Source organism: Serinus canaria, chromosome 1 (genome assembly GCF_022539315.1).
Source record: "Serinus canaria isolate serCan28SL12 chromosome 1, serCan2020, whole genome shotgun sequence".
NCBI classification, from domain to species: domain Eukaryota; kingdom Metazoa; phylum Chordata; class Aves; order Passeriformes; family Fringillidae; genus Serinus; species Serinus canaria.
The window spans coordinates 39882933-39897755 of NC_066313.1; the positions used below are offsets into that span (position 1 = coordinate 39882933).

At 35.5% G+C, this 14823-nt stretch overlaps 1 protein-coding gene across 1 annotated transcript in view; it reads left to right on the forward strand.

Moving 5' to 3' along the window:
• The window catches only part of DYNC2H1 (dynein cytoplasmic 2 heavy chain 1), a 144498-nt gene that overhangs the window by 57233 nt on the left and 72442 nt on the right, over window positions 1-14823 (forward strand). Inside the window, exons 64-71 of the mRNA XM_018908438.3 lie at window positions 1481-1579; window positions 2754-2877; window positions 5755-5918; window positions 6658-6777; window positions 9471-9605; window positions 10368-10511; window positions 12136-12225; window positions 14165-14230. Of these exons, the coding sequence (XP_018763983.3) occupies window positions 1481-1579; window positions 2754-2877; window positions 5755-5918; window positions 6658-6777; window positions 9471-9605; window positions 10368-10511; window positions 12136-12225; window positions 14165-14230 (942 nt within the window). The remainder of the gene's footprint in view (window positions 1-1480; window positions 1580-2753; window positions 2878-5754; window positions 5919-6657; window positions 6778-9470; window positions 9606-10367; window positions 10512-12135; window positions 12226-14164; window positions 14231-14823) is intronic.

The following is a 14823-nucleotide window of genomic DNA, read 5'->3' on the forward strand; positions in this document are numbered from 1 at the left end:
TGAATATTCATCATGTTTCCCTGAATTTCAGTTTGATATTTGTGTAGCTACTAGGTTTGGAATACTGGAACTCAATCTAAAAAAAGCCCCAAACTTGGAAATGCTTTTCTATCAGACTGAGCCACAGAATTGTTGAAAATACATGTTTAAACCTTCAGCAAGTTTGCTGGCACAAAACTGGGAGACACAGCTGATGCACCAAAATGGCTTGATGGCTGGAGCATGTCTGCTATGAAGACAGGTTGTACAACCTGGAGAAGAGGAGGCTCTGGGGACACCTCACTGCAGCCTTTCAGTACTTAAAGAGGACTTACATAAAAGGGGGAGAACAAGTCTTTTCATGTGCAGATAATAAGAGGAGAAGGAAGAATATTTATAAACTAAATGAGGAGAGATTTAGATTCAATGTTAAGAAAAATTTTTTTACTTAGAATGTTGTGAGGCACTGGCACAGGTTGTCCAGAGAGGCTGTGGATGACCCATCCCTGGAAGTGCTCAAAGTCAGGTTGTGTTGGAACCATGGGCAACCTGATCTAGTGAGAACCATCCCCACCCTTGGCAGGGGTGTTGGAGCTAGATGATGTTTAAGGGACTTCCCAACCCAAGCCATACTATGACTGAGTCTTTAATACACAGGAGGGTAAGACTGAGACCCAGAGGGTCCTCGATAGACTAGAGAAATGGGCTGACAGGAGCCTCATGAAGTTCAGGAAGGGAAATTACGCAGTCCTGCACCTGGATAGTAACAACCCCACGTACCAACATGTTTTGAGGACCAACCAGTTGCAAAGCAGATTTGCAGAAAAGGACCTGGTGGTCCTGGTAGACACCAAGCAGTCCATGAGAAAGTTATGGGCCCTTGCCAAGGAGAAGGCCAATGGTATCCTGGACAGCTTTAGGCAAAGTATTGGCAACAGGTTGAGGGAGGTGATCCCTCCCCTTCACTCAGCGCTGGTGAGGCCACAGCTGGAGTTCTGGGACCAGTTGTGTGATCCACAGCACAAGAGAGACATGGAGGTACTGGACTGAGTTGAGTGTAGCTTTGTGCCTGCAAAATACTTGTATTCATGATTCTTTCTAAAATGCATTGAGGTCCAAACACAGAAGTATTGTACCTTTTTACACCAGAGGAAGAAAAAGGAAAACTAATAATTCTTCTAAGTTTAAAAGCAGTTGTCAATAACAAAAGCTGTAGATTATACTCATTGAATAGAGAATCCTGTTTTTAAGAGAAGGTGAAGAACTGCTTAACTTCAGCAGGACAAACATCTGAGAATTTTGGATTTGGATGGTCTTGTTTTTTTAAAGAAGAGATAAAATGAAAGACTTAAATTTCCTAGTCTGTTATTGTTTCTCTAAACAGTTTGTTAATTAAAAAATATTTGAAAATACATATTCCATTTGTTTGGGGAAATAAAAAAAAATTCCAATTTTATTCTTAAAATAGATTTTAATAAATATATTTGTATTTTTTCCCTAGAGTAAAGTTTGTCCATTTTTGATAGACCCTTCTTTCCGGGCTACTGAATGGTTGAAGACACATTTGAAGGAATCACGTTTGGAAGTTATTAACCAACAGGTGCAGTATTTACTCTTGGTCTTTTCTGTTTGAGCTTTCTCTATTCCATTACAAGAGCTTTCTCTATTCTGTTACAAAGAATTGTTTAAAGGTTTGTGATAGAAATCACCAAAAATCAGTTTATATTGTGTGAAGCACACAATTCCCCACAGAGTTTTAGGTTATTTAAAATAAGAGGGTCAACATCTGGTGTTATTTCTACAAGTTTGCCTCTTTGTGCTACTGTCTCTGAGAATGTCATATTCCCTGCTAAGAGGAAGATAGAAAAGACTTTCAAATAGAGAGGTCCTTTGTATACTAGGTTGCACTTCGCTGGATTTCAGGAGTATATATACACTTAATTCCCTGTGATTGTTGTGTTGTATTATCTACATTGGAAAGAGCAAATTTGATTTCAGTTTGAGATTAGGGTCCCTGAAATTCATTGTGTACCTGTAACTGTTTCCCTGAGTAGTGAGGTGCAGCTCAGTTGCACACACACAGGCAGGCACATGGTGCTATTCAGAAGTCCCTTATTGAACCCCACCTGGCCTCAAAACATTGCTTCAACAGCATGCTGGTCTTCCACAGATCCCTGCTGGCTCTGTGGAATCGACTACCATCAGAGAGTATCTGTAGATACTCTCTGATGGTAGTAGATAACATATCTTTGGGTAATTGATAGTTTTTCCTGTTAGCTGATTGGCCTGATTACCTTTTGGCCTCTGTTGCCTGTATTGTCCAGGATCTCTGTTGACTAATGGGATCATAAGCACCACATGCATGTTTAAACACCTGTGTGCAACAAAAGACTGCCTGTAGACCTCTTAATAATGTGAATTCTTTGCTTGGTTCTGTTTTGAGACATATCAACATATTAAAATTTGAGATAAGAGACCTGGCCAGGTCTCTTCAGGTGCACCTGGCAGACATGACAGTGAATCTGCTCTCTTCTGATGCAGCACTTGAAGATCTAGGAATGTTAGACAGGTTTTCTTGATCAGTAGATCAAGTTTATTGAAACTAAACATTTGTGGCTAAATCCTGAAATATCATATGCCTCTAACAGGATTTTTCATCTCTACTACTGATTTTTAGATTTGGATTGTTTGGTGTAATGCCTTCCTACTTATTCTAAAGTGTTTACATTTTTCAAAAAAGCACGAATCAAAGGAATGTGTTTCTATTTATCCAGGACACCAACTTCCTAACTGCTCTTGAGCTGGCAGTGAGATTTGGGAAGACACTTATTATACAGGAAATGGATGGAGTGGAACCTGTGCTTTACCCATTGTTAAGAAAAGATCTTATTGCTCAAGGTAAATCACCAAGATCTTTGCATATGCTTGCTCAAAACGTTTGTAATTTGGATCTATTTATATAAAACTTGATTTTTCTGAAAACATAATACTGTGTAGTCTTTTCCTCTGTCATATTAACTTGCTACTAACCCTTCAGTGTGTGAAATATGTTGGAGACATGTTCTTATTTAGTAAGTGGAAAAATATTGGAAAGTATTAAATTGAAAGTTATTTAAAAGTAAATTAAAAGTATTAAATTGAAGTTACAAAAATGTGTTTTTATAGTCTCTTTTAAAAATTTAAATTTTAAGTTGGTTTCCTGTGATCATTTCAAACACTTCATACACTTTCACACACATATTTCTATTTGGAAACTTGGGCCTTAAATAAACCAGAGGTTACACAACTGTTAGTGCAGTTAGGAATCAAAGGTTTAGAATGTTGGTGTTCCTGCTTCTCTTGGATTTCTCTGAACCTGAAGAAGACACACAGTGTCTGTTCCTGGTGTGCCCTTGGAATAGGAATGGTCATAGAGATCAGCAAAATGGTGGAATTTTGTGAAAGGAGTCCCTTAACCAATGCAAGAAAAGTGAAAAATCACAATGTTTAGGTTTTGCAATATACTATCTCTGTTTTGGACAGATAATGTGTTCCACCTAACTGTTTGTATGACTGCTTTGGACTTAGGTGCTTGAAAGAAATTTTTTTTAATATGAAAAATTGTGATGAGAGTTTGGCAAAAATAAATAGTAATTATGCAAGTATCTCAGCATAAATTTTGTTGAATTATGTTACATGTTTTGAAATTATATCAAGAGAGCTTGGTGAATTAAATAGTACAGCAATGTGTGTTTTAAGTACTTTCTAAATTACAGTAACTAAAATAGATTTGTATTATCCTTTGTAACTGTATTTCTGCCTCAAGTGGTCATTCCTCAGCATGTGCCATGTAATTTACTGTATGAACCTTGGGTACTAAAAATAGCTCAAGACTCTTTTTTTGCTGTCATTTCATCTACTATTGAGATCTAATGATGTGTGAGGTACCAGTAATTCTTCAAATGTAAGTACATGCTAAAAATAAATGCAAATACAATAGGATTCATATATACATTTATCACCAATATAAGAAAGATCTGTTTAGGGAAAAGAAAGGGTTATTTTAAATCAGTCTTCCATTACAGATGCACCTGCTTGTTTATTCTCATTAAAAGAATGGAACCAAAGTAGTGATTTCAGGGATCTGTGGAGGGTTAGGTAGAGCACTGTAACAATTTTTTTTGCCCCTCTAGCTTCTGCCAAATTTTGGAGAGCTAATGAGATACAATATGAAAGATGACTGTGGCTGCGGAACTGTGGAGAAAGCAGATTAAATTCAAATATACTAGTTTGTTCAGGAAAATTGCTTGTAAAACTCAGATGTCCTCTTTTGCTTTTTAATGAGCTATGTTAATGCCAAGTCTGTGCAGGTCCCAACTAAAGAGCAGTTGTTGGAAAAGGAAGAATGGGTCACTATTTGAATCTTTATAAGCAAGCATGCACTCCTTCTTTTTTGTCAAAATGTGGGTGTGGGGACCTGTCTGCATTATTTTGCTTGTGATGACTCTACATCCCTCCATTACTTGGACTGAAATGTTAAGAAAAAATGTGAACCTATGTACTGCAGTACATTTGTCTTCATACAGCTTCCATTTTCTGTTTGACGTTTTTACAACATAGTCTTAAAATTTATTCTGATCTTTGGCATAGAAGGAAAATTGGTATGTGATTTTCATCTCTACCAGTGTTTTAGCAAGAGATTTATATTTCTGCTCTGCACACAGAAATATAAATTTTTCTGTGAAAATAGAGGAGCACCTAAGTATGCCATCTTGGAAAGTTTTCCAGAATAGAAATTTTCACTTTTCAACTTTTAATTCCATTCTTTGTTTTTCAGTATTAGGAGGCAAGATCTTACTCTAATAATTTCATTGTCTGAGTCTATTCTTTTCTAACCCTGCTGGAATGGAAACCTGTTATGGAAGAGGGGTGGAGGGAGCTGTTCATGTATTTTTATTTTGTAACATGCATATAGAGAAATATTAGGAGTATAAACAGACTGAAACCATGACATCAGTTTTATAATAAATCACTTGTTTCTTTCATAATATGCTTAAATAAAATATATTTATAATAATACAATGTGGGATATTTCTTGATGGAATATTTTTCTTTCATTTTGCTGTCTAGATATTCCATCATTTTTGTTTCCATTGACTTGCTCTATAGCAGATATTGAAGAAAATAGTATCTTAATAGAGTTATGATTATACAGCAACATCAAGCTTCTGCAAATAAATTTAAGAGATCCAGAGATTAAATCTAACTGATTTGGATTAGGAAATATTGAACCATTTTAGTTAGCCAGTATATACTTATGGCCAGTATAGAGTGGTAGACCAATGTTTAAAGGTAAAGGAATATGTTTAAATGATGACAAAATTCTTATAGATAAATGGGATTCCTGAGGTCATCTTCTGTGGTGTTTTGTCTCCTATTCATGGTCTGAACATTTCAAAAAGTTGTTAGTATTACTTTTACTTCAAATGCATTTTTGTCCCTGATGCTGTGTGTCCTGGGTAAGGATAATTAAACTACTTGGGTGTATTAAATATTCTTACTATGTAATTTCCTATATTATTGCTATGTTATTAATTTTCCTCTCTCTTAACAGTGGAGGTTAGGATGTGTTCTTTAAATTTTTGAATTTGTATTTTTTCCAATCATTTTATAAATACACATTGTAAAATATATTTAGATCCATTGATGATAAAGTATTACACAAATACCATTGTTTTCAGATAATTATAGAATGTTCCAATCAGAGTGAGTCCAATATCTGCTTGTTGTTTACAGGACCCCGTTACGCCATACAAATAGGTGAAAAAATGATAGATTATAATGAAGAGTTCCGTCTTTTTCTATCAACAAGGAACCCAAATCCCTACATTCCACCTGATGCTTCTTCTATTGTTACAGAAGTAAACTTTACCACAACAGCAAGTGGCTTGAGAGGGCAGGTAGGCATTTAGAATAAAACCAGTGTATGTAAAGTGAACATGCATAGCTGCATCCAGCCCCTGGAATAAGCCCTATGGTGCAGTTTGTGTTAATGGTTATGGAGGTATTTTCAAGCTCACAAGTATAAATACTAAAATTTTTATGTGCTTTGGAACCGAGGAGTGAGTCCAGTAGAGAAAATGAAAATGTTCTCATTGACTTCAGTTGCAACAGATTAATTGCTAAGGCTTTGGTTCCTGTTCAAGATGCATTTATGGTACCATAGAAACATTTCTGTTATAGCTCTCCAGTGTCCTACTTAGAGAATAATGCTGGTATCATCAAGGTACTTTGTGTACAGAAAAAAGTGTAGTGAAACCAAAATACTGTGTATTTTATTTCCTTTAAAATGCTAGTAGCTGTTGAGGTTTTATCTATAAAGTCTAGGAATCAAAATGTAACATACAAATGAAAGAAAGCAAAAAAAAGAAAGAGATCAATGAAGGGAAGAAAATCCCCTCCTTATTTGGTATGAAACAAGTTTTTCTACAGTAACAAGGGGCTTAGAATGGGATGTAGGTAAAATGTTGATAAGTAAGCTATAATTCAAAATGTGAAGCCTAGACAACCATATGAATTTCCTCCTTCCTCTGGAGGTATGGAATTGGTATCATACAATGTATCCATAAAAACTGACCCCTCTTGAAGTGGAAATGCAAAAAAACCAACTTCCTTTTTGTTTTCTCTCTTTGTTTTTAGCTTTTGGCTTTAACAATTCAGCATGAAAAGCCTGATTTGGAAGAGCAGAAGACAAAGCTGTTACAACAGGAAGAAGATAAGAAGATACAGTTAGCTAAACTTGAGGATTCTCTTTTAGAGGTAAAACAAATTTACCTCTTTAATATCTGTTAAACCAATAAGACAATAATAACATTATTGTGTGTTTGAATAAAGATGCTGGCAGTGTTGGAATAATGAGACATCAGGATTTTTGATTAGAAAAAATAAAGGCATTATTTGCCTGGACCTGTTGGAAGATTAGAGTAGATAAGAAGGGATGTCTGTTATGAAGCTGTAGTATTCAATATATTAAGCAGTTTCATAGTTAAATTTATTAATTTGGTGAGATAGATTTAGGCTGATTTAGGTTGATTCAAAATTTCAGTAATTGTAACAAACCGTGAAGAGACAACTTTATTAAAAATTATACTATTTCATTTTGAAATTATTAGTTTTTAAAAAAGCCACACTTTTAAGCCTGTGAATCATATCAAATGACTCTTTCTCAAGTTGAAAAATGATCCTGTGTTGTGAAAAAATTGAAAAAAATCCCCCTACAAAATGGAAAGATTGCTGAGACATTTGGAATTTTAAACCTCTACAATTGTTTCCTATTAGCAATGAGCTGTAATATTCTTTACAGTTAACATTCCCTGTCTTGCATTTAAAATTAATATTCTCAATTTTCAGTTCATCTTTTTCTATTCTTGAAAGTACTTGTGCTCAGAAACAGATGTTCACCTCTATTAAAAAAAGGTAGCTTCCAAGGAAAGACTGTTTTATTTTTTGTTTATTTCTAGCCATGGATTTCACAGAAATTGTACTTCATGCTTGTAAGAATGGATTCTCGAATCCTGTCTTTCTGAAAGGTCAGAGATGCAGGGAGATTGACCTGGTGCCCTAAACCCCTCAGTCTGTAGCTAAGTCACAGAACTTTGCAGTATTAAGGGCAATGGATTAGCATAAAATAATAGTTTTGCAGATTAGATTGGCCCACAAGAAAGCTGGAGAGGGGCTTATTACAAGGAAATGCAGCGACAGGACAAGGGAGGAATGGCTTTTAAAGAGGGTAGGTTTAGTTTAGACATTACAAGGAAATTCTCTGCTGGGAGGGTGGTAAAGCAGCAGTTCCTCTGGGAACCTCTGGGAACAGGGTCCCCAGAGAACTTGGAGATGCCTCATCCCTGGAAATGTTCAAGGCCAGTTTGAATGGAGTTTTGAGCAACCTTATCTAGTGAGGGTCATCCCTGCACATGATAGGGGAGTTGGAACTAGATGGTCCCATCCAATCATAATTCTGTGTTTAATAGCTCAGTTTTAGAATTTTGTACATAATTATTTTATGTGATTTGAATTGCCACATTTACTGTCTTTACTAAACTCCCTATTAATTCTCAGATACTAAGATCAGCCCTTTCTTGAAACTCTGATGGGGCAGATTTCTCTTACAGGAAGAGGGGAACTTGCTCCCTAATAAAATTTCATATCCAGATTTGACCCTTTTAACACCTTATTGTCTACCAGAACCTGAGGGTTCAGAGATACAACAAAGCAAATTTCACTTTAGAACACACTTTTTATGGGATCTTGGAACTCAAAAATCATTTTCATTTGTCTGATCTGAATTTCTGAGTGCAAAACTTAAAGAAGTTGATGCCTAAGACATCTGCAACAAAAAGCATCTGAGTTGTAACAGCAAGGTTGATTTAAATCTTGGAATTCTTGTTAGCAAGATATCCTGAATTCAGGATACTCTTTGACCCTGAAAAAAGAAACCTAAGGCTCAGTGGAAACTGGCAGGTGGACTTCGTTATCAAATAAGTCAATGTTGGACGAGGTCTAGCTAAATTTAAGTTAATCTTAAAGCAACATTTCTATTCTCTCTGAAATACTGTATTGATGTCCTTCTAAAAGCCTCAGAGTAAAGACATGGGTGCTGTCTCATAGCTCACAGTATGAATCCTTATGGATGAACTGGACTATCTGGAAAAGCAGGTGGTCTTGTCCCAAACTTGTTTCAGGTAGGGAAGTGCATTCTGCTACTCTAACTGGTGAATCTGTGCCTCCAAATATTCTAAAATGATGTCCTACAGGTGGTTGCTCAGAACTGATTTGACTGACAAGCAGCCAGTTTTCAAAATAAATATCTTGATGTAAGATTTACTGGAGGTTAGTAAAAAGCCTTAGATATAAGTGAACTACTCAAGCTTTTCCCACTTCTTAGAAGTGAGAGTAATTGCTTAATCACTTAATTTAATGAGGAGAACTCAGGAAAAATGTGAGGCAATCCCAAGGATTTTAGAGTGATCATTGATTATGAAACTCAAATTGTTGTAATGTGAATATTCATCTCAGTTGGAGATGAGAATTCTGTGAGAGCTGGAATTCTTTTGAAGGAAAATGAATTCATGAATGACTGAGTATAGGAAGTTTTTACAATTTGCCAACTTCAGGTTAAATGAGAAATTAAACACAAGAAAGAAATACTCTAATCTGTGTTTACCATGGGAATGTTAGTGCCTTTGACTTTAATCATAGAAGTCATTCTCAAAAGCCTGCTGATAACCTATGTTCCAGAATATGGCAGTCTGGATTTTTGGAATATGTTCTTGAGCTGTATTTTCCATACTTCTTTAAAAAATGCCACAGTTTTTGGAGTAACCGTCTGTTTTTGAGAACTCTTGATCCGTTCAGTGATTCAGAAATACATACAAATCAGGAAGATAGCTTCCAAAATGGTTACTTTAGAGGATTTTTTTTTTAATATAACATTGATGACTTTCTTTTTCCAGACACTTGCCACATCACAAGGCAATATACTAGAAAATAAGGAACTGATTGAATCTTTGAATCAAACTAAAGCAAGCAGTGCGCTCATTCAAGAATCACTGGCTGAATCTTTCAGACTTCAGAGTTTCCTTGATAAGGTAGAAGAATATTTTAATCTTTAAACTACCGTTTTTCTCCTGCTAAAAATATTCATCTTCTCTCTAGAGAAGATACATACATCCATGGGGTGATAGGATGAGTAACATATTATATTGGTTCTCTTTGGGTAAATGATATTTGGGGTATGAAAGTACATGCAGGATTTTCAGTAATTAAAATGCTTTGTTCTGTATATGCTGAGTACTTACACAGTTTAAAGTCTGCCAGTTTGAATTAAAGGAATTTTGGCAAGTAATGGGTTTTGACTTTATTTTTGCCATCCACTATTGCAAACATTATAGTTCATATGGGTGTTTTTGCTTAATATGCCCCTTGCTATTGGAAAAGTTTAGATCATTGCTGATGCTATTCATCTGACATCCTGTTTTTGTGACAGATTGCAGAGTTTTCTTCTGTGTTCTATTTGTTTAGTTTAAAATTTCCTATTGAGTTTTGGGATGTGTTCTGTGGTGGGAAAAGACCTTAGTGCCCTAGAGATTAATTTCCAATGTGTTCTGCATAAAAAAATCCCTAAAGGATTTTTTAATAAAAAATTTTTTTTCCAATTTTGAAATCTCAGTGCAGTGTTGAATCTGGAGTGCTGATCCATCAATTTGAGGCCTTGGAAAAGATTCTGTTTTCCAAATCAGTGGGAGTCATAGGAATGTTTCCTCAGTGGGCTGAGTAAATGTTTATGCAATAATCAGTAGGTGGCAGTAATGCACCTGGCTTTCTTATGTGTGTGTTGTTTTCCTCCACAGGAGAGGGATGCCTATCTCCCTTTGGCTGAGAGTGCTAGCAAGATGTACTTCATCATCTCTGACTTGTCCAAAATTAATAATATGTACCGCTTTAGTTTGGCGGCGTTCCTGCGGCTTTTCCAAAGGGCTCTGCAAAGCGAGCAGGTACATGCTCTTCTTCTGAAGCTGCTAATGCTGCAGAGGAGTCCATCTGCTTTGATCCCTAGAATTTATTAGTCACTCCGGACATTTTTTAAAAAAAGCTCAAAATAACTGATGATGAAGTGTATAATAAGTTGTGATGCTGACCTGTTGGGCTTTAGATGTTCAGAATACAGGTAGATGCCCTTCTAAATTATGTTGTATATAAATCACAGAATTTCTCTACCATCTGAAAGCAAAGTAACTCTTTGTAATTTCAGGCTTGTTCTTTGTCTATGGTGAATTAGGAAAACAAAGGCTGATTATAAGTTTACTGAGGTCTTTATTTAAATAAATTAATGATCTGAAATGCTAATTTTATCAGCAAGGGGTAGAATAAGAAAATACCTCTATTTCTACATGGTTCATTTACCCGAAGGAAGGTCATTACTTTATCTACTTTTTTACATTCTGTAAGCATGCCTGCAGCCTGTCCTGTGTAAAATTTATTTTTTATTCTTCTGTATTCTTAGACCAGTATATTCTTATTGAAGCAAAGAATGGATTTATCTCTTGTAACCTCACTCCTTAGATCAAAATACCCACACTGAGTAATAGTGCATTTTCTTTTTATTAAGCATCTCCAAAATTCTTCATATTTCTCTTTGTTTTTACTTAGAAAGTCATTCACCAGCCTTTCATCATGTTTCCTTTGGTTTCCCCTTTGTTCTGGCATCTGTGATTACAACTCTCCTTCAGCTCCAGTCATTACTAGGAGCACAGTTCTGACCATGTGAACTGACCCTCTTTGAAGCTCCTATTACTTCTTTTCCACAACATGATGTTTTAACTTCTGTTCCTACTCACACTCCTTCATAATTTTTTTTCCTGCCTGTAATGTTACCTATTTAAAGCTCAGCTTCTGGTTTTGCCTTTGTTGCTTGCTTTCTTTTTTCCTTCTCCTCTATCCCATTTTTCATGCCAAGAAATCTATTAGACATGGGAAAGCTATTAGGCAAATCAGTTGCACAATTGCCCTTCTTAAACTCGTCTCTTCAAATTCCAGCGTGGTAGAAAGGAAGTCATCCTACCTGTAACACACTCCCTACCCCCCAGTCCCTTTCTTCTTTTGTCCTATCTTTCAAATTTTTCCCTGTTAGAATTATTTTTTCAATCTATGAGCTTTGAAGAGCAGTGTGCACTTACTGTTTTCTACAGTGTTCATTTCAGTTGGGCCAAATTTGACCAGAAGTTTATTAACTACACTTAAGATCAACATACTTGTTTAGTAGTATTGAATATAGTAATTCAATTAATAAGCACTTGTTTATCAAGTGACAATGATGAGATTTTAATGATATTAATGTTAGGAGAAGGAAATGTCCTCCCATTCTCAGTGTATTTCTCCTATACACAAAGTTGTGTCATGTTCATAGTCAAAATATTCAATGCTAAAGTATTCATTTCTTAATACTTCAGCATGAATTTCCCATTGAGTCATTGATAACTGCAGATGAACTTAATATGTTTTTAGAACTAGTATCACATAGAGTCCAGATTATTTATGTCATTTTGCTGAAATTTGCAAAGTACGTGGAAAGTTTTTTACTTCCACAAGAATTTTAGAAATCTGAAATTTCTTTTTTAGGATTCATGTAATACTGAGGAAAGAATCAAGCTGCTTATTGGCTCATTGAAACATACAGTGTATGAATACGTCTGTCGTTGTTTGTTTAAGGTAAGATTGGTGGGGTTTTTTTGGGTTTTATACAGTGCACTGGGTTTGAAAGTTTTCTTTCAGCAGCCAACACTTGATCTACTTCAATAAGCAGTATTGTGTAATAGATGCAAAACATTACACTATCAGTAACTGACATGCTAAAAGAAGACTTAAAATCAGTGTATGACCAAATTAATATTGCTGATGCACATTTCTCCACAGAGCTCTACCTCCCTGCCTCATTCTGGCTTCAGAGTCAGTCATGGGCATCACAGTTTTCTGAGCACTCATTTTACGTTCCCTTTTATTTCTTGCATTCCTAAATATAAGGTTTTGTGTGATTATTTGGGAGTTCTTTGTATTTTGGTCTGTGTTTTTTTAAAAAGAAAACAGAAGTGGGTTTGTTAGGGTGATGTTTGGACTTGGGGATCTTATCTCCAACCTAGATGATTTTATGTTTTTATAAGTCTTACATTGTGATATTAGCCTTTTTATTTTCATGGCCTTTTCCAAAGGTCTGCCTGCTACCTTTTTGTTTCTGTCTGCTCCTTGTTCTTCTTACAAAAAATGTTCTTAGTGTATTTATTCTTAATTTCAGTCAGGTGTCTTTTCGCTTCTTACTTTCTTACTGAAAACCTAGGAAAGCTAAGCCTTTCATTTTTAGTTTAAATTTTTACTTACACATGAAACTGTCATAACAGGTGTTTGTCTCACAGTACCAGGCTGAAGAAAGCACAGTAGATCTGCATATATGGTTTGAGCAGTAAAAATCGTGCAAGTCTGTAGTTTGGTCTGTGAGAATGGCGACATCTTGAAGATTTTACACCACCTCCTACCTCTGTCCCCCAGTCCAGCAATGCTGTATTGAGGATAGAGGATACAGGGGTAGCAGTTCTTTCTAAGGGGTTTTGTTTATCAAAGTCCAAGTGGAATCTCATGAAATAGTCTCATAATAATTAGTGTTTGTCTTTGAAGTCATAAGTATGTGAAGCCTTCCGCTAAGTCATTACACCTTGTGAATATGGAAGGCAGCAATTTTTATATATAAGAAAATGCAAGTCAGAAATGAGATTTCTAGTAGGAAAGATTTTAAGTGTAATCAGACTGGAGTTTAGAAAATACTGAAAATGTGTTAACTGTGCAGTTGCAATGGTCCATCCAGTTTATTACTGTGTTGTAATAATGAAGAGAACAAATAAACTCTTTACACCATCCATGATTCACTGCTGATTCTCCCTTTTATCCATGAAAATTTTTAAAGACTTTTATGACACTGAGGCTTTACTAGTGTCTTCATAAATGCTGTAGCTGATATGACTTCATACCCTTTTGAAGCTTGTTGGAATCAAGAAGAAGGATTTTGTCTGTCTGTGGTGATTATTTCTGTGTACATAGGCTTCATGAATGCTGCTAAATGAAGTGGTGCCAAGAAATTTACCTGAGCAATTGAACTGGCCCATCTTTCCTCTTTAATTTGTCAAAGCAGGTTTTGTCTGGGCCACTTAGTGTTCTTCTAAACGATTCTTGTTCAAATTTTGGATACTAGATCATCCAGGGAGCATCCTAATGTGCATTTGTGATATGGATTTGCTTGCAGATTTCTTTGAGAAGATGAAAAAGTTAAATGGTGTGGTTTGTTCTTAGTGTCGTATAATGTTCATGCGACACTAAGAACAAACATTTTATTTTATCAATAAAATGAGAACTTCAGTGCCTTGCAAAACTTGATTCTAATTCCTAGTAGGGGCCTCTTAAGTCTCCACTCCACAGCCCACTTTGAGTTAGTTTTTGTCTCTAACTTGCAGAAGGATGTATCAATTTTGTATTAGGGTATATGTCACTAAGTCATTACTGTGGAATTTGAGGTGTTCTTTTAAAGAAATGTTACTTATAAAAAAGAACCAGAAATAGGACTTTTTCTGAGCATATAAATACATTTTTACTGCTTTTATTTCAGGCTGATCAGCTAATGTTTGCTCTACATTTTGTACGAGGAATGCACCCTGAGCTTTTTCAAGAGAATGTAAGTGTTGAAGAAGAAAATCTCCAAGCTTTTTATTCAAATTTAATATGAAGAGTAAATAAGTAGATAAAAAGTTTTTTGTCAGTAAGTGTAGGACTTAATTGTAGTTGTCTGTAGTGTAGTCAGATTAATCCTATGAAGTCTGCCTGCAGTGAAACAGTATGCATAATTGACTTAATACAATTGCTTAAACGTGGCTGATTATCCTGAGTCAAGACACATTTAATTATGTAAAGTACCTCCAAGAAATGGAGAGACAAAACCATGGCTTTCTGTACTAGAAGCTGGAGACCAGAAGAGACATCAAATGATAGTAGATGTCAGTTCAAGAGAGGAGAGCCCATTATAGAGGTAAAAATCAGATAATACATTTGAATAAATGAAATATGTAAATATATGAAATACATCAGATAATATACTTGATTATATGAAATATGTGAGCTTAAGGTACAAGGTTCAAAAAAAGTTGTCTGGAGCCCTCCGATGAAGGAGTTGTTTTGTTGTAGGCATATGGATTGACAAAGTGAAATCCCAGTCTTTCAGCAATGATGTGGCCTCATAAAAATAACTCATCTTGTTAGCAGAAGTATATC